Source organism: Myotis myotis, unplaced genomic scaffold (assembly GCF_014108235.1).
Source record: "Myotis myotis isolate mMyoMyo1 unplaced genomic scaffold, mMyoMyo1.p scaffold_m19_p_28, whole genome shotgun sequence".
Taxonomy (NCBI): domain Eukaryota; kingdom Metazoa; phylum Chordata; class Mammalia; order Chiroptera; family Vespertilionidae; genus Myotis; species Myotis myotis.
The window spans coordinates 2671173-2692291 of NW_023416333.1; the positions used below are offsets into that span (position 1 = coordinate 2671173).

General features: G+C 52.7%; 2 protein-coding genes and 1 long non-coding RNA gene across 5 annotated transcripts in view; 2 read left to right on the plus strand and 1 right to left on the minus strand.

The window, feature by feature from the left end:
- The window catches only part of LOC118649276 (sialic acid-binding Ig-like lectin 5), a 45926-nt gene extending 37592 nt beyond the window's left edge, over window positions 1–8334 (plus strand). The window contains exons 1-9 of one of the 3 annotated variants that reach the window (XM_036296176.1): window positions 4543–4613; window positions 4691–5071; window positions 5298–5567; window positions 5824–5871; window positions 6142–6396; window positions 6482–6766; window positions 6983–7082; window positions 7358–7439; window positions 7946–8334. In XM_036296176.1, the coding sequence (XP_036152069.1) occupies window positions 4574–4613; window positions 4691–5071; window positions 5298–5567; window positions 5824–5871; window positions 6142–6396; window positions 6482–6766; window positions 6983–7082; window positions 7358–7439; window positions 7946–8137 (1653 nt within the window). In that variant the 5' untranslated portion in view covers window positions 4543–4573 and the 3' untranslated portion in view covers window positions 8138–8334. Of the gene's footprint in view, window positions 1–4542; window positions 4614–4690; window positions 5072–5297; window positions 5568–5823; window positions 5872–6141; window positions 6397–6481; window positions 6767–6982; window positions 7083–7357; window positions 7440–7945 lie in introns of those variants that run through there. The other 2 variants (XM_036296174.1, XM_036296175.1) reach the window with 2 other exon arrangements.
- A 264-nt stretch (window positions 8335–8598) lies between these two features.
- On the plus strand, window positions 8599–13729 carry LOC118649292. The gene is made up of 2 exons (XR_004965587.1): window positions 8599–10127; window positions 13537–13729. It is a non-coding gene; the product is annotated as an uncharacterized LOC118649292 (long non-coding RNA).
- A 356-nt stretch (window positions 13730–14085) lies between these two features.
- Window positions 14086–19872, minus strand: LOC118649281 (cytoplasmic tRNA 2-thiolation protein 1). The gene is made up of 3 exons (XM_036296182.1): window positions 19738–19872; window positions 17579–18127; window positions 14086–15951 (listed from the first exon to the last, which is right to left on the minus strand). The coding sequence occupies exons 2-3, from the start codon at window positions 18084–18086 to the stop codon at window positions 15395–15397; spliced, it is 1065 nt and encodes a 354-aa protein (XP_036152075.1). The 5' UTR covers window positions 18087–18127; window positions 19738–19872; the 3' UTR covers window positions 14086–15394.
- Between the last annotated feature and the right edge of the window lie 1247 nt (window positions 19873–21119).

Sequence of the window (21119 nt, forward strand, 5' to 3'; positions counted from 1 at the left end):
TGTTTAAGCATGGACCTATGAAGTGGAGATCATGCTTGGATTCTCAGTCAGGGCACATGCCCAGGTAGCAGGATTGATCCCAGTAGGGGGCATGAGGAAGGAAGCCAAATAATGATTCTCTCTCATCACTGATGTTTCTATCTCTCTCTACCTCTCCCTTCTCCTCTGAAATCAATAAAAATATATATTTTTTAGAAAACAGCAGGAGATAATAACAAGTGCAGGTGAGGATGTGCAATAATTGAAACCATTTTGCACATTTGGTAGGATTGTAAAAGGATATACCAGCTATGGAAAACAATATGGCAGTCCCTCAAAAAATAAAAATAAAAATAGAACTTCCATGATATGTAACAACTCCTCTTGAGGTTATACATCCAAAAGAACTGAAAGCAGGACCTCAAAAAGATATCTGCATACCCATACTTATAGTGGCATTATTGAATACACAATAGTCAAGAGGATTCAGGAACCCAAATGTCCATTGATGGATAAATGCATTTAAAAGGGTCATATGTCTTAGGCCAGGGGTGGGCAACCCTTGGCACGCGCGCCAAACACCGCACGACAGTAACTTTTGCTGGCACATGAAACCCTCTCTTATAATCTTCCATTTACAATTGTGAATCTTTGTTCTCAGTGATGAATTTTGTTAAATCTCATAATAGGAGTAGCCTGACGAATGAAAGTAGTAGCTCGTGCATATCTCTGAAGGTCACGAAATATAAACCTGATGTAAAATCTCTGTCATCAGTGATGCAGCAGCAAAAGTCCCACTGATAATATCAAACGGAGTCATAAAGTTTTCTGTCGGACTAGCAGTGTACATGTATACATTAAAAAACAAATGTATTGTTCATCATCATATACTGTGTTTTTGTCGCTCGAATGAATTTTATTATTTCTTCAAGGTTCTTCACATACGTACACCTTAAGAGATATCAAGTAGGTGTAACATGTTCTCAAAAAATGAGGGTTGGCACGCAGAAGAATTTTGAGTCAGAGATTTTGCTGGTTTTGGCACGCACTCACAAAAAGGTTGCTCACCCCTGTCTTAGGCTGTTCTGGATGTTTTCACAAAAGACCATAGACTGGTGGTTTATAAGTAGCAGGAATTTATTGCTCAAAGACCTGGAGACTGGAAATCCAAGATCAGGGTGCTAGCACGGTTGGGTTCTGGCGAGTGCCCTCTTGCACAGTACTGGTGACCTACTTTTAGTTGAAACATCACATGGTGGAAGGGGAGAAGGAGCTCTCTCAGGCCCCACCTGCTAACATCATCCCCTTGGGTGTAGGGAGCGGCCATAGGGTTTAAGCCTCAGACTGACCTGTGGCAGGGCCACAGACAAGTCCCAGCTTAGGGGGCAGAGCCCTCCAGCATAATTAAGCTTGACCTTATAGCCCTCCCTAGTTCCTTCCTAGGCAGCTAATGGGCTGTGGGAGGTGCAGCAAGTGCTGCCAAAACAAAGTGCAACTCGCAAGAACCTTGTAAACATGTTGACCACTACCCTTGTTTTGATCTGACTATAAAATAAAACCTCAGCTTGCAGACTGGGTCTATCTGTGTCCTCATCCAGGTGGAGGAGATCCACAAAGGCCCAGCTGTATTCTCTTGTCTGCCTCAGGTTCACCCTTGGCCGTGCTGGCATGGCACACTTGGGCGTAAAGATTTCAAAATTTTTATTTCAGGAGGGACGTCAACATGCAGTCTATAGCATTCCACCATTGATCCCACAAAGTTCAATCTATTGCACATACAATTATTGTATTATTCAGTCCTTAAAAGAAAGGAAACCCTGTTAGTTGCTGTGACGTCGGTGAACCTTGAGAGCACTGTACTTAGTGAAATAGGGTGGTCACAGAAATACAGCTACTGGATGACTCCCTTTCTGTGAGGTATCTACAGCTGTGAAATTCTTAGGAACAGAAAGTAGAATGGTGGGTACCAGGGATTCGGGGGAGGGACAGATGAAGAGTCATTGTTAAATGGCTAAAGTGTATCAGTTTTGAGGATGATAATGTCCTGGAGAATGTTTGCACAACAATGTCAATATTCTTAACACTACTGAACTGTAAACTCAAGAATAGTTAAGATGGCAAATTAAAAAAAAATATCTTTATTGATTTCAGAGAGTAAGGGAGAGTGAAAGAGAGAGAGAAACATCAACAATGAGAGAGAATTATATATTGGCTGCCTCCTGCACATCCCCCAATGGGGATCAAGCCCACAACCCAGGCATGTGCCCCTGACCGGAATCAAACCTGGGACCCCTCAATCCGCAGGCCAACACTCTATCCACTGAGCCAAATCAGCTAGGGCAAGATGGCAAACTTTATGATATATATATATATATATATATATATATATATATATATATATCTCCAATATTATAAACCTAATCAACAAACAAAAAGCCTCACCCTTTTTCTTTACCTGAAGAACTTACTTTAGTATTTGTATAGGAAAAGTCTACTGGAATCAAGTCTGTTTGCTTATTTGATACTCAAATATGATTTATTTGATTTAAATAATCATCTGAGAGTTTCAGTCAAGATGGTGGCATAGGTAAACTCAGCACTCGCCTCCTCCCACAACAACATAGAAATTACAAGTAAAATATGGAACAATCATCATCCAGAACCACCTGAAATCTAGCTGAAAGGAATTCCTACAACTAGGGGATTGAAGAAGATGCACATTGAGACTGGTAGGAGGGGAAGAGATGCAGGGCAGACTCTCAGGACCAGCTGGTCTCACACCCACAAGTGTTGGTTTAAAATCAGGAGGGATATCTTGACTGTGGAGGTTTCCCTGAGGAGCAAGGGTATAAAGTCTGCACAACTTCTGGCTCAAAAAACCAGCTGGGATTGTGGCTGAGTCACACAGAGGCTGCTAGAGCCCCAGGCAGCTCCTCATAAAGGGCCTGAGCATGGTCTTACTCAGACTCACTCCCTCTGAGCCCTAGCACTTGGGTCACTGCTTATAGGGAAACTGGGACATTTAGGGAGGAACTAACTTATGTGGAATCTAGGAGAGAGCTGGAGGGGCAGCTTTCTCCCAGACAGAAGTGCTGATAGAGGCCATTGTTCCATAGCCGAGCCTTGAGAGAGAGAGATATGTGAGAGAGGAACATCAATTGGTTGCCTCCTACATGCCCATACAGGGGATGGGACCTGCAACCTAGGTATGTGCCATGACCGGGAATTTAACCTACAACTTTCTGGTGTAAGGCATGATGCTCCAGCCAACTGTGCCACCTGGCCAGGCTCCAGAGTTTAGCTGATACCCTTTGATTGCCTCTTTATAGGAGATTAATTCTGTCACATAGCAATAAATGTTAATATTACATTAGGTATTATTTACTAGAATATTATATTTATACTAGAGACACCGTACACGAAATTTGGCCACATGTAGGGTCCCAAGGCCTGGCGGTGATCAGGGCCAATTGGGGCCTTCCAGCTGCCAGCCAGGGCCTTCCTTTGTTCCACACTTCCCCCTGGTGGTCAGTGCACGTCCCAGTGAGCAATCAAACTCCCAATCTCCTGGTCAACTTCCAAGGGAACACCTTGCATATTAGCCTTTTATATCTATAGATAATACAGAGAATAGAGAGAGAACTCAGTGTTCCCTTTAGCATGGATGATTGACATTTCTTTGTCTCCTGTACAATTAAAGGAACGTTTCTTTCAATCTCCCAGTTTGTTACTGGGAATGTCTGACGTTTCACATCACTGCCATATTTGGGAAAACATTGATCAAGTCTCTTTCTTTCATAAAAGAGCAGTAGAATTGCAGGTTATGTCCACACATCACTCGAGCCCCTGCTGGGCTTCAAAAAGGGACGGAGCACGTGAGGGGCCTGAAGGTGGAGCTTCCTGAGATGTAGGTGGTGAATTTGCTGTTCTGCTGAGGCTCCGCCTCTTGTCCCCTCCAAAGGGGGTGAGATCTCCCTTCACACATCGCCTTCTGCTGGGGCCTGTGTGCTGTCACTGTCCCAGGTCCCTCAGACCCTGGAAGACCCACACGTGTGCTTCCCATGTCCCCACAAAGCTCTCAGAGCAAAGGGCTTGAATGCTCAAGTTTTTGCTGGGGTTCCACTCCTCCAACTGGAGTTGAGTCTAAATTGCTTTTTCTCTGGCCAGCACTGGAGTTGTCTAAAGAGAATGTAATGTTATCCTTTTCTAGACCCGTCAGTGGTTTCAGCTCAAGGGTGGGTCTCCCCAGAGTCCAGCTCTGACCCCAGTGGCCCCCTGGGAGACCTCCCCCTCCACTTACACATCATCTGCAGGGTGATTACTTTCAGATTCACATCTGGACATGCCTCTCAACCTCTGGGGGCCTCAGCATATGCACCGGCAGGGTTGGGTGGGGTGGGGGAGGGAGGCAGGATGATTTCTCAGCCACCATCAACCACCCCCACGTCCTGTGGAGGCCAAGTTCCCCTTCCAGCCTGCCCGCATTCTCTCCCTCAAGGCTTCCTGTTGGGGTGTCCTAGGCCCCACCCCAGGGCTGGGCACTTCCCTCCCTGACACAGGGACCAGGACCCGCTCTGCCCTGCTAGAGGCAGACATGGTGCCCCTGCTGCTGCTGCTGCCCCTACTGTGGGGGGGTGAGTGGGTGAGGGAGGGGGGCTGGGCAGGTGGGGGATCAGCAGGGGCTGCCACTGAGCCTCTGTCCCCCTCCTAGGGTCCCTGCAGCAGCAACCAGGCTATGAGCTCCAAGTGCAGGAATTGGTGACAGTGTTTGAGGGTCTGTGTGTCCATGTGCCCTGCTCCTTCTCCTACCCTTGGAGTTCGCGGTATTCCCCTAGCAAATTCTACACTTACTGGTACCGGGACGGGGAAAACCCAGCCTATGCTGATCCTGTGGCCTCGAACAACCCACTTAAACCAGTGAAGAGAGAGACCCAAGGTCGCTTCCTCCTCGGGGACCCCAGGACCAACGACTGTTCCCTGAGCATCACAGACGCCAAGAGGAGTGACACAGGACGCTACTTCTTCCAAATGGACATAGGAACACAAGTGAGACATATTTACAAAGATAAGATGCTGGATTTGCTGGTGACAGGTACGGCAGGGACCCATGAGAGGACCCAGGGACATGGGACCCCGTCTTAGAGCAGGAACAGGACACTGGACACTCCCTGTCCAGGCCTTGGGCCTTGGGTGGTGGGAAGATCACAGGGCCTGGGGAGCTCAGGGGCCCTGAGGCGCGAGTCCCACTCAGGATCACACTTTGGGTCCCCAGCCCCTGAGTCTCAGACACCTCCCTCTCTCCTCTTCCTCCCTGACAGACAAACCCCACATCCAGATTCTGGAGCCGTTGGAGTCCGGCCGCCCCTCACAGCTGGCATGCAGTCTGCCAGGGTCCTGTGAAAGGGGACAGCGTTTCAGCTTCTCCTGGGCGGGAGCAGCTGTGGACTCACTGAACCCCCAGACCCTCTGCTCCTTCATGCTCACCTTTACGCCAAGGCGCCAGGATCACGGCACCAACCTCACCTGTCATGTCAAAGTCCAACAGCCTCGGTTGACCACACAGAGAACCATCCGGCTCGATGTTTCCTGTGAGTGTTGGTGGGGTGGCTGGGTCCATGGGGGCAGTGGGAGCAACGTCTGTGTGTGCGTGAGTGTGTGTGTGTGTGTGTGTGTGTGTGTGTGTGTGTGCTGGAGGCTGAGCTAACCTGAGACATTTGTGCATGGATCTACGAGTAGGTGGGGAATGGGCCAGAAAGAGAGAACTCCACCTTACTGGTTCCCACTGCCCCTCCTTGGGATTGGGGTGACTTCCATCTGAAGTGGGGCCCTGTCTTTCTATCCCAGATGCCCCTCAGAATCTCACCATAGGCGTCTCCTTCAGAAATGCCACAGGTAGGAAAGAACCCCTCCTCTCTGGGCTGGGACCTGTCCCGGGCGCTGGTGGGGCAGAGGGGGGAGCGGGATGGGAAAGGCAAAGATGAAAGGCATCACCTGAGTCCCGCACCACTGGGTGCCTGACCTGTGTTCCACCTCTCTCTCTCTCTCTCTCTCTCTCTCTCTCTCTCTCTCTCTCTCTCTCTCTCTCCCTCCTTCCTTCCACCCTCCCTCCCTCTCTACTTCCATCCCTTCCTCTCTGCCTCTCCCCAACTTCTTTCTCCAAAGCCCTCAAGATTCTGCAAACCACATCCCTTCCCATCCTGGAGGGAGAGGTCCTGAGGCTTCGCTGTGTGGCTGACAGCAACCCCCCTGCCGCGCTGAGCTGGTTCCGGGGGTCCCCAGGCCTGAACGCCACCCCCCTCTCCAGCACCGCGATCCTGGAGCTGCCTCGCGTGGGGCCTGCACAGGAAGGAGAGTTCACCTGCCAAGCTCGGCACCCGCTGGGCTCCCACAGCGTCTCTCTCAGCCTCTCCGTGGTCTGTGAGTGGGGAGAACCCAAGGGGCAGGACAGCTGGGTTCTGGGGAGATTAGAGGCAGCGCTGACCCTTCTCCTCGCTCCCCACAGACCCCCCGCAGCTGCTGGGACCCTCCTGCTCCTGGGAGGACCAGGGTCTGCACTGCAGCTGCTCCTCCAGGGCCCAGCCGGCCCCCTCCCTGCGCTGGCGGCTGGGGGCGGGGCTGCTGGAGGGGAGCCATGGCAACGCCTCCTACGGGGTCACCTCCAGCTCAGAGGGGCCCTGGACCAACAGCTCCCTGGTCCTCCATGAGGGGCTCAGCCCTGACCTCAGACTCAGCTGCGAGGCCTGGAATGTGCACGGGGCCCAGAGCGCCTCTGTCCTGCTGCTGCCAGGTCAGGGCCTGCTGGGGGCAGAGGCCACGGAGAAAGGAGTGGGTCAGAGAGAAGGTGGGGCTGGGGAAGGGAGGGGGTTGTGGCCTGGACAGGGGGGATTGCTAGGACAGGGCCTGCATCTCCTGGCTGAACAGACAGACAGCGGGTTCTGGGAGGAGGGGGAAGAGGAGAGACCAAATCCCACGAGTGGGTGTCTCACTCCCCTCTTCTCTGCAGGGAAGGCGGTGCCCCAGGCAGGAGTGGTTCCTGCGGCTCTCGGAGGTGCTGGAGCCCTGGCCCTGCTGTCCCTGTGTTTGTGTCTCATCTCCTTTTGCATGTGAGCCTCTGGGGCAGGGAGGGCAGGGCTGAGTACATCCAGAGGGGGCTGTTTTGGGAGGGCCGGAGTGGGTAGCAGCTTTATTGAGGTAAAATTCCCACATATTTAAAGTGTACAATTCAATGGCTTTTCGTTCAGTCACACAGGTGTGCACTCATCACCACAGTCAACTTAAAAATGTCTCATTTGCTTGAAATAATAATAAAAATAAAAAACAAGCAAAAGAAAACCATATCCCTTTTTCGTTCATTCTGGCTGCTGACTTCTTCCCTTAGAGTGAAAGCCCGCAGGAGGCAAGTAGCCGGGAGACCAAAGGTCACGAATGATGAAGACCCTGTCATGGGCACAGTCACCTGGGTGAGTGACGGGGTGTCTTCTCATGCTGTACAGGGGGGGCTGGGCATGTCCATTAAGGAGTCCACACTGAGCTCCCCTGTGGTCAGCTGGACAGACAGCTGGGAGTTGACTTCTCCCCTTCATTTCCTGGAACCTCCTGCCCCAGCCACACTGACCACTGAGCCCACCTCACCACTCTGATAGGCCCAGGCTGCTAGAACCATCTCCCCAAAATGACTACTTTCTACCCATTGTGGGCATGTTGCTTCACCTCTCCTCACCTCAGTTTCCCCATCTGTAAATGGGGATAATGAGTGTCATTCATGCTGGGTGTCTGTGAGGATGAAACGTGATTAGTAGGCCTTTAGTATAATATTACAGAATGTTAAATGTATGCAGGAACAATTGAGTTCATAAGACATGTGTGTGGAATGAGGAAGAATGAAAACTCTTCCATCAGCCCAATTTCCCCTTGGGACCATGTCTGCCTTATTCCTCTCTGACTCCCTTCTCGCCCCTCCACTCAGGGTTCCCAGGAAAGGCTAGGGACAGACAGGCCTCCAGACCAAGCGCCCCCCGCCAAGGATGCCCCTCCCTCCAGGGAGCAACAAGAGCTCTACGCCAACCTCAGCTTTTATGAGATGAAGACACAGGAGCCTCAGAACCTGGAGGCCACCGGCAGCCCTGAGTACTCAGAGATCAAGCGTGCAGGCAAATGAGGACTCGCTCAGAGCAGTTTAATTGACTTTTCAGGAGCAACCATGGAAAGCAGAAGAAAGCAGATACGATTTTTAAATGTCACTTTATAATTTATACTCAGCAGAGAGAATTCAAAAATGAGGAAGTAATACAGATGTTTTGGAACAAATAAATGGGGAAATTATTGCCTGTAGAATAAAAATATAGATTTAAATTCCTGACACTAGTAACGGCTAAGCCCAAAGTAGCTGTGGTGGGGTAAATGGATTTTACATTTCCTAATATGTACATACTAGAGGCCTGTTGCATGAAGTGATTCATGCAATAGGCCTCCCCTCCCCTGGCTGCTGGCACTGGTTTTCCTCTGGTACCCAGGACCCAGGCCTTCGCTCTGGCCACAGCTGAGAAGCCAAGCCTCTTCATTCTTCAGTCGTCTTCAGTTTTTGCTCCGTTAGAGCCTTCAGTCTTTGCTCTGTGCCTGCATAGGCAAATTAACCGCCATCTTTGTTGGGTTAATTTGCATACCCATCCTGATTGGCTGGTGGGCATAGTGGAGTGACACCAATTTGCATGTTTCTCTTTTATTAGTGTAGATTACCTAGGAGGAGAGAGAAGTGTTCATTTACTAAAACTTGGGTTAGTTAATTATGATGCCGTAATTTTTATGGTAGTGACTGTACATAATAAAATAAGAATGTATAAGTTACAAACTAGAAGTAGGTTTAAATATATATAATTTAGTTCAGAGAGGAAGGGAGAGGAAGGGAGAAATATCAATGATGAGAGAGAATCATCATGGCACAACCTGTCTTGCCCTGAAATAGTGAGGGGAGGTGTGGCTAGGGTTGAGTAAATGATAAAGAGACATTAGTCCTGGCAGAAATGGGGCTGTGCAGGTCCCCAAAGCTCCTCCCTATCCTCACAACAGCCCTGAGGTCACCTCAGAGTAATGGTGTCTGTCCCATTATACAGATGAAGAAACTGAGGCTCCCAGAATGTCCTGGTTCACTCTGAAGGCAGTGTCAAATCTGCTTTGCTCCCTTTTTAAAGTTGATTTTTAGAGAGAGGGGGGGAGTGGGAGAGAAAGAGAAACATCAATGTGAGAGAGAAACATCGATTGGCTGCCTCCTGCATCCACCCTGACTGGGAGGTCCGCAATGTAGGTAAGTGCCCTGACAGGGAATAGAACCCACAACCTTTTGTGTATGGGACGACGCTCCAATGAACTGAGCCACCCGGCCAGGGTTGCTCTGTTCACTTTTGAATCTCTAGCACGTAGCACAGTGCATAGCCAAGGCAAATGTTCAGCTTTATTTATGAACGTATCGAGTAGCTCACTGTCCCCACAATATTTATGGTGTGAGGTGAATTCCTATATTTCTAGTGCCAGTAAGAAAATATGCAAACAGCTAACAGTCTTTCCAGTCGGTGGGCAGTAAACACACTTGATCAATATTTCTTCTTGTCATTAGCAGTGTCTGCACATTCTTCCTCCTCAGGCCCAGCTTCCTCCCCAGACCCCTGCTGGACCAACGTCCTCCTAAAACTACCCTCTGTGAAGACCAAACTGACATCTTAATTCTTAATGGTGGCCGTAGTAGATTGGTAGGTCCCCTAAGACATGTAGCAATTCATTGGGGGAACTTCCTCTTTTTTGTGACATTTTGGTGGCAAATGCTAAGTGGAATCTTAGCATTTTGCTGGCATAAGCTCAAAAGAATAAGGCAACCAGAGGGGTGAGAGGAAAAGCACAGAGATGAGCCCAGCCCACTCCCACCGCTTCTCCTGATTTTTCCTTCCCAATAGGAACCCAGCCTTTCCAAAGCCCCTCGGGGTTAGGTGCCCTGCTCGCTTAAGGCTGGGGACCTTGGCCTTGTGAGTTGGGGTCCCTTGCAGAGCTGAGCCCAGGTGTGCTCCAGAACCACGGACAGCGCCAACCCTCTGGCCAGGAGCTCCCCAGCTGGATGGATGGTCCCCTGGAGGCTGAACCTTGACCTGTCTCATGTGGAGGTAAGGCTGGGGAGTGAGGCTGGTGACATTCTGTCCTACAGGACAGAGGTGCAGCCAAACTCCTCCTCAATCTCCCCCTGGGACCGCCCTCATCCTGGGGAAGAGGAGATGGCCTCAGAGACACAGTGCGTTTCTGAGAGGTCACTGGGCCCCTTGCCCCTCAGGCTGACTCTACCCTCACCCCCTCCAGAAAACCTGTCAGACTCCTGCCCTGCCCTTACTTCTGCCCCATCATTTTGCTTTTGCTTTAAACCCATTTCTTGTACTGCCAGGGAGCTCTGAGCAACAGAAAACATGATCTGAGAGTTTTCTTTGCCTGGCACTGTGCCAAGGCCACTTCTTCAGCTCAGATGAGTGGGGTAAGCAGAGGGTGATTCAATGGAGACAATAAAAAAGGAGAGGCCTAAATGTACTACTTGATGTAATATTTTAAACAATAAAAAAGAAGTTAAAAAAAAGGACAGGCCTTTTGTGGCTGAAAGAACTGTTTAGACGTTAGAAGGTGTGAGTGCAGGGCTCATGGTGTGCTGGGCTGCATATCTGGCGCTTCGGCCAGACGGGTGCTCTGTGCTTTCTGTTCCTAAAACACATAGATAGGGATGTGCTGACATCAGGCCGGGCCTTGAGATATGGTCTCATGGCCCCTTTCCAGCATGCTGTACTCTCTGTTCCTAGAACACATAGATAGGAAGGTAGTCACTGTAATGATGCTGTACTGTGTCAGGAAGTAAGGTTTTGTAACTTTGTGGTTTTTGCAAATAAAAAAGCTGTAACTCCTGCAGTTAGCACTGCAGTTCAGCCTCTGCTTCGGCAGGGTGTTGTAACTGTAGTCCCTGGCCAGCTTAATAAAGGCTCCTAAATTTTGATCTGAGTCCTGGTGGTCGTCTCTGCGGGTCACCCCATTACAATGGGAACCATGAGAGTGGACTGACAACCACACCCAAGTTCAGTAGCTTTTTAAAGTGAAATTGACACCAGGAACCCACAAACCAGCACACTTGCATCTGCAGCTGGAGCATTCGCAGCTGGACCAGGGCCACTGTTCTGTTCTAGCCTTTGCCCATCAGGGCCCCCTTGGGATGAGTATGAGTTCAGCCATCGCTTCATGAGGCTTCTTGTGTGACAGGAACTGGACTCTGGGCTTGAACAGAGAGAGGATTCAGTGTCAGGTAGGTCCTGGCTTCCAGGCCCTCCTGCTCCCAGAGAGATGTCCCAAGAATTCTGGGAAAGCAGAAAGAGACCACATTCCATCCATTCTCTGAGGGTGCATGAGGATGAACAGTTGGGACAGGTGACAGCAGGGGGGAGTGGGATGGAAAGGGGCCATCATGACAGGTTGCCACCATACCTGGGGTGAGAAGCTCAGCCTTTACTTCCTGGTTGTCACTGGGGAGAAGAAAGCTCCTGAGAGGGGGAGGTGTTGGGGGGAAGCCCAACCCAGAAAGAGCCATTGATGTCTGCTGCTCTGCCATCTCCCCTGGTCGTCAGAGAGAAAGGACTGATCCGTGATGTCAGCGGTCCTTCCAAGCCCAAGCTGTTGCTGTTGCCTCTGCTGTGTGTGTGTGTGTGCGTGTGTGTGTGTGTGTGTGTGCGTGTGTGTAGGATAACAGGGCTGTGGGACTTGGTCCTTGGTCTTCATTGGGGTACAACTTAGAGAAGGACGTAGGGTTGAAGCTGCAAGTATGAGGACTGGGGACATGGTATAGGACATAGTACTTGTGTATCCGCATGCTCTGACCTTCTTTCATCCTGAAATTTACGGGTTTACTGTAGAATCATCTACATCTTCTCATTTATGGAAGAGGCCAACACATTCCATAGTCCTCCTATGCCCTGAAGACCAGGCCAAACCTTCAGGAGATGACCGAGGACCTTGGGCTGGAAATAGATGAGACCCCCATAGGGACCGCAGCCGGGTTTTGAATTCCCTCAGTCCTTGATCGGATCGCAGTGACCCACCTGCTACAGGCCACAGTAACTATGCCTGGAGGAGGAGAATCCTACCCAGGGTCTATATTGTAGTCTGTATAATTTGTCATTGTGCATCAGATGCGGTGCGATCCCGGAGACAGCCACCCACAGAACTATGAGAAGACGGGATTTGTTAGAAAACCCAGACCTTAGACCATGTGCCAGGAGCCAGGAAGTGCTGTTCTGGAGGGAGCAGGAGGGTGAGAGACAGCATCACCGAGCAGCTCACCTGAAGCACAGGAGTGGTGGACGTGAGAGAACCGGCCGAGAATATGAAAAGCCAAGGTGCCCAGCTGCCAATGTGGAAGTCGAAAGGGGAAGCTCACAGGAAGTTCTTGAGGAAGCCGTTGCCTCTGTGGGCACACAGCTGGGTGGCTGGTGGGTGTTGGTGTTGGTCATCACGGTAGGCGATTGGGAGGAAGAGCTATATCTGGAGCAAGGCGGGGTGAGTTGCCAAGCATGTTATCTCGGGTTTGATAGGTGTTCACAGCAGGAGGGTAAGTCTGGTGCCAGTCATTCCATTCTGCCTGGTTCTTCTTTTAAGTGTTCCAGTTTGACAGCGAAAGCCCCATTTTAGCATCTATTTTTTTTTTTTTTAGCATCTATTTTCTTGAACACTTTGATGATCAAGTCCATGCCTGAAACTCCTACATCTGGTTCATCTGTGACCATGTCGATGCTTTGTTTTCCTCCTGGTGTGCAGCCCTTTCGTCCCGATAGGCTTGTAAAGTTTTTATTGAATTGTAGAGATTTTCTGAGGCTCTGGAAAATGTTCCCTCTGGATTCTAGAACAGTGCTGCACAATGGCATTTTGTGATGGAAATGGTCTGTACCTGTGCTCTTCAATGCGGTAGCCACTGGCCGAATGTGGCTACGGAGCACTTGAAATGTGTTTAGTAAGACCGGTGAATGGTGCTTTAAACTTAATTTTAACCAATTTAAATGGAAATAGGACTGTGGCTCGGGTTCCCCTACTTTTACTTCCTAGCAAGCAGATAGAGTAGGGATCTTATTAATCCCTGTGGACCCTGGCCGGTGTGATTGATCATCATCCTGTCTACTGAAAGGTCAATGGTTTAATTTCTGATCAGGACACATGGCTAGGTTGTGGGTTCAATCTCTGGTCATGGTGAGTGTGGGAGGCAGCCGATAGATGTTTCTCTCTCACATCAATGTTTCTCTCTCTCTTTCAAATCAATAAGAACATTTTTTTTTTAATCCAGTGTGGGATTGAGTTTGAAACTGAGTGCTGGTCTTCTTGTGGATGAATCTACTTGCCCGTGACCGTAACTCTAACTTGTAGATCTATTTGGGTCCTAAGTGAGGTAGTTATGGGACCCATCCTTCTGAGGAGACCCTGAACGTTGTTTTGTTTTCCCAGAGGAAAAGAGGAGCACAGTGCTGGCTCACCTCAATGTTCTTCTTCCCTCGTCCCCAGGATGTTGGCCTCTCGAGTCCTCACTGCCTCAGTAGCCCCAGACTCCATTTCTGTCTCCCGCCCCACGATGCTGCTGAACTCAGCTCCGACTCCCAACCTCAGCCTTCCGGACCCTCCTGCAGAATATCATCTGCCCTTTGCTCTGCGATTCTGGCTGCTCTTTGATGTATTCAAATAGACTGTTTTATATCTCTGTGTTGGGTGTGCATTGTTTCCAGTTGGTCTCAGCATAAGATTGTTCTGACATGAGATAGTCCATCATGGCTGGAAACCTCCCTTGCTTTGTCTCTACCTAAGTCACCTCCTCAAAGAAGCCCTGATCTCCCAAACTAAAATAGGTCCCCTCACAGCCTTTCCCCCCATGTTCTTCCATTTCCTTCTTTAAAAAAAAAAAAATCCTCACCTGAGGATATTCTTTCCATTTATTTTATTTAGTTTTTTAGAGAGAGTGGAGGGAAGGGAAAAGGGAGAGGGAGGGGAAGAGAGAGAGACATCAATGTGAGAGAGACCCATGGATTGGTTGGTTGCCTCCCCCAACCAGGGCCGGGGATAGAGCAATCGACCCACGACCCTTCAGTCCATGGGCCGATGCCCTCACCACTCACCCAAACTGGCCAGGGCCCTTCATTTCCTATTCACAGTACTCATCATCAGACCTCAGAGTATGCATTTACTCCTCTGTTGTCTCTCTCCCATAGACTGTAAGCTCCACAAGTGAGAGGTTTGTCTTTTATTTTATTTACTTATATTTTTACTGCCCCTGTATACATTAGGGGCTCAGTAAATGTTGGATGAATGATGCTGTGCTACCTAGAGGGGAGGGATTTTTGGTCTCTGTCCTCAAAGCTCAGTCCATTAGGAAAAATGAGACCCAGGGCATGAATGGCCACAGGTGAGGGGCAGCCCACGGGGTTGGGTGTGGGAGGGGTGGATGACTCTGAGGCTCCCAGGTGGACCCTGGAGGATTTGCACAGGAAGATGGGAAAGGGAGGGCATTCCTGACCAGGGACCAGCCCAGCAAAGCTTGGAGGTGGGACTAAATTACCAAGCCCCACCCCCTACCCCACCTCCATGCCCCCCTAAGGCAGGAAGCCTCTGGGCCTCACATCTGTGTGGACCTTGGGCCAGCAACCCTGAACACCAGAGCTCCCTGGTGGCCAAACCTTAATATAAATGTCGACACCATTCATGAAGCCCTTTATCCAATCTTCACAGCATTGCTCTGAGTCCATTTTCAGAGGAGGCAACCAAAGCCCAGAGACATTATGTCACGGACCCAGGCGCACTCAGCTTTGCCTCCGGAAGCTGAGGTCTGGGGAGACCACCCAGCTGCTCCCCACCCATCACCGACACCAGGAGGGATTCAGGTGTGAGGGGGTGGGGAGCAATTCCACCGTCTTGAAGCCCAGTTCCTTCGCTCTCCAGCCTGGGGACCTCAGGCCACAGCTAATGAGATTATGCAAACGAATGAGAGGGGCAGGGCTCAGAGAAGCACCGTGATTACTGAGCCGTGTGCCTGTCAAGTCAGGCGGCTTTATTTACCCCTCTACAGATAAACAGGAAACGCCTGCGCACAGTAGGTGCTCAGGAAGGGCTGGGGCTGTCTGAGAACGTGTCAGAGGTAGGAAAAGCCCCACCCCACCCCCACACCCACACCCAATTCCCACTTGCTCAAGAGTGGAAAGTTGTTCAGCCCCTCCTCCCTCAGACCCTGGAGCCCAGGCCACCAGCTCCTGCAGGGTCAGAGGTAACCGGTCGTGTCCCCCTCCCAGAAGCCCTGGGCAAAGGTCACTCGGATTTATTCACAGTGTCATTTACAGGCGCTCCTTGGTCGGGTCCCAGTGGAGAACTGGGGTCCCTAGAAGGTGGGGACAGCGGGAACGGCGTCGCGGGCTGGGGGCTGGACCTGCTCCCTCTCCTGCGAAGTCCCCGCCGCCGGCCCCACCTCGTCCCGCCCCCGACGGCCCTGGCCGATGGCCAGGCGGGGCCGGCCGCGGTCCAGGCCGTCCAGGAGGGCGCAGGCCTGGCAGAGCGCGCGGCTGGCCAGCGCCCCGCAGCGGGAGCAGGCGCCGGCGGGCGGGGGCCGGGCGGCCGGGGCCAGCGCCAGGCGCTCGGCCGAGTGCACCAGGTCCAGCACCGCCGACGGCCGCGCCGCCTCCAGCAGCTTGAGCAGGTGGCGCGCGTGGCCGCGGAAGGCCTCGGGCGCGTACACGCACTCCTCGGAGAAGTAGTCCAGGCGGCGGAAGTGCGCGTACAGCACCACCTCCTTCTGCGAGGCCAGCTGCAGCGGGCGGCAGCGCGGCAGGGCGCCCCCCTCGCCCGGGGAGCCCAGGCCCCCGCCCCGGGCCAGCCGGCCCGCGTCGCCCCGCAGGAAGTTCATGAGCACCGTCTCCGCCATGTCGTCCGCGTTGTGGCCTGCGGGAGAGACGGGGAGCCGGTCAGGGAGGGCGCAGGGACGCTGCTGGTCATGGGGACCGGGGGCGCAGGGGGTGGGGAGCAGAAGGTGGACACAGTGAGATACAGAGGACAGGCCCCCGTGGAGCCACCTGGGGCGCCCTCAGTGTCACCCACCTACCGGGCCGGGCAGGCCCTGTGCTGGACGCGCCCTGACGGAGGGAGTAACAGTGCTTTCAGCTGCAGATGTCATTCCAGCCTCAGTGTCAAGTGCACTCAGGCCGCACAGCGAAAGCCTAAGGGCACTTTATGGAGACTCTCAACAGGCTGCTGACACAGTGCCCCTGGGGCTGCAGGTCGCGGAGAAAGTGACGGCACAGACAGTCACCAGAAACTTTAAGCTAAACGCCTACTGACTCTGCATTTTGTCATCATAGACTTTTCTATACAGTGAAACCCGGGTCTTCTTAGGGCGTCTCCATCGGCCCACATCCTCTCCGCAGGGCGTTTGGATGGGCTGTTTCCTCTGCTCAGAACACCTCTCCCAACCTCTATTCGCCCTTCACCTGTTACCCACGCAGCCTTCAGGCCTCCGCTCACTCCCAAACGCTCCCTTAACCCCCGCCTTTCTCCCTCCTCTAGGTCCCCCTGTTGCAAACTCGCAAAGCGTACTTTTCCTTAGCAGCGCCTCTCAGGTTGTAATTATGTTATGTGAGGGCCGGGCAGGAGCCGGCTGACTTGTGCACCATAACCGCAAACGTTTGTATCAGGGTCACTGCTTCTCGGCCTGTGGTCTAAGTGCTTCACACATAACGCACCTAACTCTCAGCATCCCCGGGACCCAGGCGTTATTAATATCCCCAACTTACAAGAGGGAACCGAGGCTAGGCGCTCAGCTAGAGGCTACATGGCCTGCATCTGGCGCCCAGGAAGTGGTCAATAATTACTTGTTGAGGGGATGACTGGGAGGGGATTAGAGAGAATGAGAGAGGCAAACCGAGAGAGAAAAGAAGTTAAAAGACACAGTTACGTGTCAGACTACAGATGGGAGACACCCCTGCACACTCCTTTTTGAGGGGAAACCTATAGAATGTCATTTTTATTATTATTTTAAAATATGTTTTTGTTGATCTCAGAGAGGAAGGGAGAGGGAGAGATAAGATAGAAACATCAATGATGAGAGAGAATCATTGATCGGCTGCCTCCTGCACGCCCCCTACTGGGGACTGAGCCCACAACTCAGGCATATGCCCTTGACCTGAATCAAACTCAGGACACTTTAGTCCGAAGGCCAACATTCTATCTACTGCGCCAAACCAGCCAGGGCTAGAATGTCATTTTTAAAATGCAGAGAACCACTGCCCTAGGTCTAAGGGGACCCCTCCAGCCCTCTAACTGCCACTGTGTGTGCACCAAGGTGATGGCAGTGGCTCAAAAGCTCGCCACGCCTGCCCTGCCCCCTTGCAGGGGCGCGCACATACCAGGCCCCTGAGCCTTTGGGGGGCACGCACAGCCCTTTTACTGAGATCCTCCCGGGTCTCCTTTTCATTTCCCGGGCATGCGCCTCATCCCCTCGTCAGTCCCGCCCTCGCCCGCGCATGCGCCCCTTCCTCCCACAGAGTCCCTCCTGCCGCGCGCATGCGCTCACCCGTCACGACATGAGTGGCTCCCACGAGGCGCGCCCCTTCCTCCAGCGCCCGCCGCCGCAGCACCCCGCAGAAGGTGCAGCAGGAGCGGCTGCGGCCCGAGCCGGCCGTGCTGCGGGCCACGGCGTCCATCGTCCAGCCCCCGAACAGGTCGGCGTAGGCCACGACGGTGAGCGGCAGCTCCCAGCGCGCCGCCTGGCGCCGCACGGCCGCCAGCGCCGCGTCCCGGTAGCCGCCGATGCCCTCGTCCACGGCCACCAGCCGCAGCGAGATGCCCAGGCGCGGCGCCAGCTCGCGCAGCACGTGCGCCAGCACCGTGGAGTCCTTGCCGCCCGAGGCCCCCACGGCCACCACGGCGCCGGGCGGCAGCAGGCGGCCCGCGACCACCGTGTGCAGCACCTCGGCCTCGAAGGCGGCGCAGAAGCAGGTGCCGCACAGCGCTTGGCCGGAGCGCGGGCGGCGGAGGGCGGCGCGGGCCTTGTGGCAGGAGGCGCACTGCGGGGCGGGCATCGCGGGGTCCGGGCGGGTGCGAAGGGTCCTCTTCTCCTGGACTAGAAGAGAAGGGAGGCGGGTTACAGGTGGAGGCGGGTTACAGGTGGATCCGGATTGCAGGGTTGTTGCCTCCAGGGAGGCTGCCTGGGTAGCGCCCAGAGTAAACCCAGTGCCTGGAACACTTCCCTCAGCGCTGTGCAGGCCAAGCACCTTCAAATCTCAGATGAAGCTTTCACTCATTCATCCATCCATCCCTCCATCCATTCATCCATCCATCCATCCATCCATCCATCCATTCATTCATTCATCCATCCATTCAACAAATACCAACTCAGTGGATCCTGGGCACTGGGGTCACTGCAGAGAACAAACAGGAAAGGTTGCAGGAACTCAGTTCTAGTGGAGGAACCAACAGACGGATAAGCAGAAATAACCTCCATACTTTAAAAATAATGAGGAGTGACATGAAGGGATTGTCATCTGAGAGGAAGCCAGGAGGACAAAGAGAAGTCAGGCATTTGGTCAGGATGGAAGAATGTTCCAGAGTTAACAAATGCAAAGGACCTGAAGGGTCCGGCCTGTCTGTGTGCAGCTGGTTGGAGGGTGTATTGTGGCTGAACAGGAGAGGGTCAGGGCCTTGGAGATTGTCACGATGAGAAGCTTGGATTTTCTCTGAATGAGATAGGGATCATTGCATAGTTTTAAGCTGTAGAGTGATTATATATTTATATATAATATTTTAAAATAGATTTCAGAGAGGGAGGGGGAGAGTTAGAAACATCAATGGTGAGAGAGAATAGTTGATTGGCTGCCTCCTGCATGCCCCCTGCTGGGGATGGAGCCCACACATGGGCACAGGTCCTGCCGGGAATCTAACTGACCTTCTGGTTCATAGGTCAACGCTCAACCACCGAGCCGAGGCCGACTGGAGTGATTTATATTTTAACAAGATCCCTCAGGCTGCTGTGTGTGAAGACAGGGTGGAGGGGGCCAGCCCGGATCAGAGAGGAGCCTCCTGCAATGATCCAGGTGGGCAACAATGGTGACTCAGAGCAGAGAGGAGACAGTGCAAGTAGAGAGAAGTGGTCGGCTTCTGGATCTCTTCTGGAAATAGAGCAGATGGGACTCACAAGACATGGTTGGGGGAGAGGAGTGGATGAGAGACACACAGGACTCGGGGCAAGTCCAAGGGTTTTGGCTTGAACAATTGGAAGGACCATTTAGTAGGTAAGAGGTGAGGGATGGAGAAGAATGGGGGAAAACTGTGAGAGGGTTAGGTTTAAGGCAGAGAATCTGGAATCTCATTTGACCATAGGAGAGTTGAGGTCCTTTGCTCTGCAGTCTTTCTTGAACCCTGGGCTGGGTCTGGCGCCTCCTCTAGGCTCAAACAGCCGCCTTGATCGCCCCCTAGGCCATCCCTGACCCCGCTAGGCGGTAAGGGGACAGAGGAGCGTGCGCTTGCACCGCACCCAGCTTGGGTGGTGGGAACGAGGAGTCAGACCCAGCTGCTGAGTCTAAAGCGGGTCGCCGGGAGACAGGCATTGGGGGATCACGGAGAGGAGAGCGATCTCTGCAGGTATGGCTACCGGAATGCGTGGGAGACAAACATGGAGAACACCAGCTTCTACGTGGCAGAGAAACAAAGGGCCGAGTCCAGCCCGCCACTCACCTGAGCAGAACCCGCGCTGGTAGGTCCAGGCTCCCAGGAAAAGCGGAAGTGGGTAAACAGACTACGACTCCCAGAAGGCTTTCAGGTCTACCCGCCTACGACTCCCAGGTGCCCGCGGTAGGAAACGCGGGCTTTTCTCGGACAGACTACAACTCCCTGTGAGCGTTGCGCACTGACGTCACGCGCCCCGCCCACCGGCCTCAGAAGGCTGGGGGCCGCTCAGATCCACTTTGCGCCTGCGCCGGGAGCTGGATCGGCGCCTGGTTTCTGTGTTCTGTTGCGCGCGGTGTACTGTGCAGTTTATTCCAAAGATGGAGAGGATATTTTTCAGATTTCGTGCTTTCTTGGGAGTATGATAGAGTTTTCAATGGGGAGGCTGCGGGGTGGGGGAGAAATGGGTGGGTTGCGAAAGGCAGAGGTAGCGCTGGCGCTGGACAGGTTCCGAGGGGACACTGGGTGCGCACCCCGAGGGGTGGCGGTTGGGTGCGTGCGGGGAGCGGATAGGGTCGGGTTTACGGTTCTCTACACGAGCTGCGGGCTCGGGGCGTGGATCCCGTTAGCGGTGATGCGCAGGTGTGGTCCGTAACCAATGCGCCCGCCTTCTGCCTGGTGGCGCTGAAGGCAGAGCTCGGGATGGAGGACAGGTGAGACCCGTGAAACGGAGGGTTCCCGGAGGCACAAGCCCCCCAAACAATAACAAAACAACGGAGGGCCTCCCCAGATCCAAGCCCCCTCTCCTGTTATTGTCTGAGTCCCTCTTGTGTCTAACCCAGTGAGGTCCTTGATGGGGAAGATTGAGAGTGACGGATGATGGGGGGCTCCTGTTGTAAGGGTTAAACCCTGGTCATTAGACTCATTCATTTGTTCATCATTTCCTGAGGCTTCCTTCGTGCCAGGCCCGTCTTGTGAGACACGGCTGCATCCGGACTGGTTGGGGAGATAGGGAGGATAAAGCCCAGAGGTTGTAAGTGCTGCTGACAGGACTTGGGGGGCGGGGGTGGGGGACGGTGGAAGTGGGGGAGCAGCACTGACTGAGCAGTCCGCCTGTGCCAGACACCGCTCGGCACTTCCCACGCACCATCTCAGATTCCTCCGCTGTAAAGTGGGGATGACGATAATAGTACCCACTCAGTGAGTTAACCGGGAAAGTTACTGTGTATTGACCGAACAGTAAGCTTTCATTATCTTCATCTCATTTAATTCTCATAATCCGGGAAGGCTTCCTTTTCTGGGCCTGGCGTTGCTATTCAGTGTGTTGCCCACTGGCCACACATGGCTAATGGCTATTTGGACGGCAGCTAGTCTGAATTGGGCTGTAATGTAAGTGCAAAATACGTACCAGGTTAGAAGGTTTTATGTGAGAAAAGGATGTAAAATCCCTC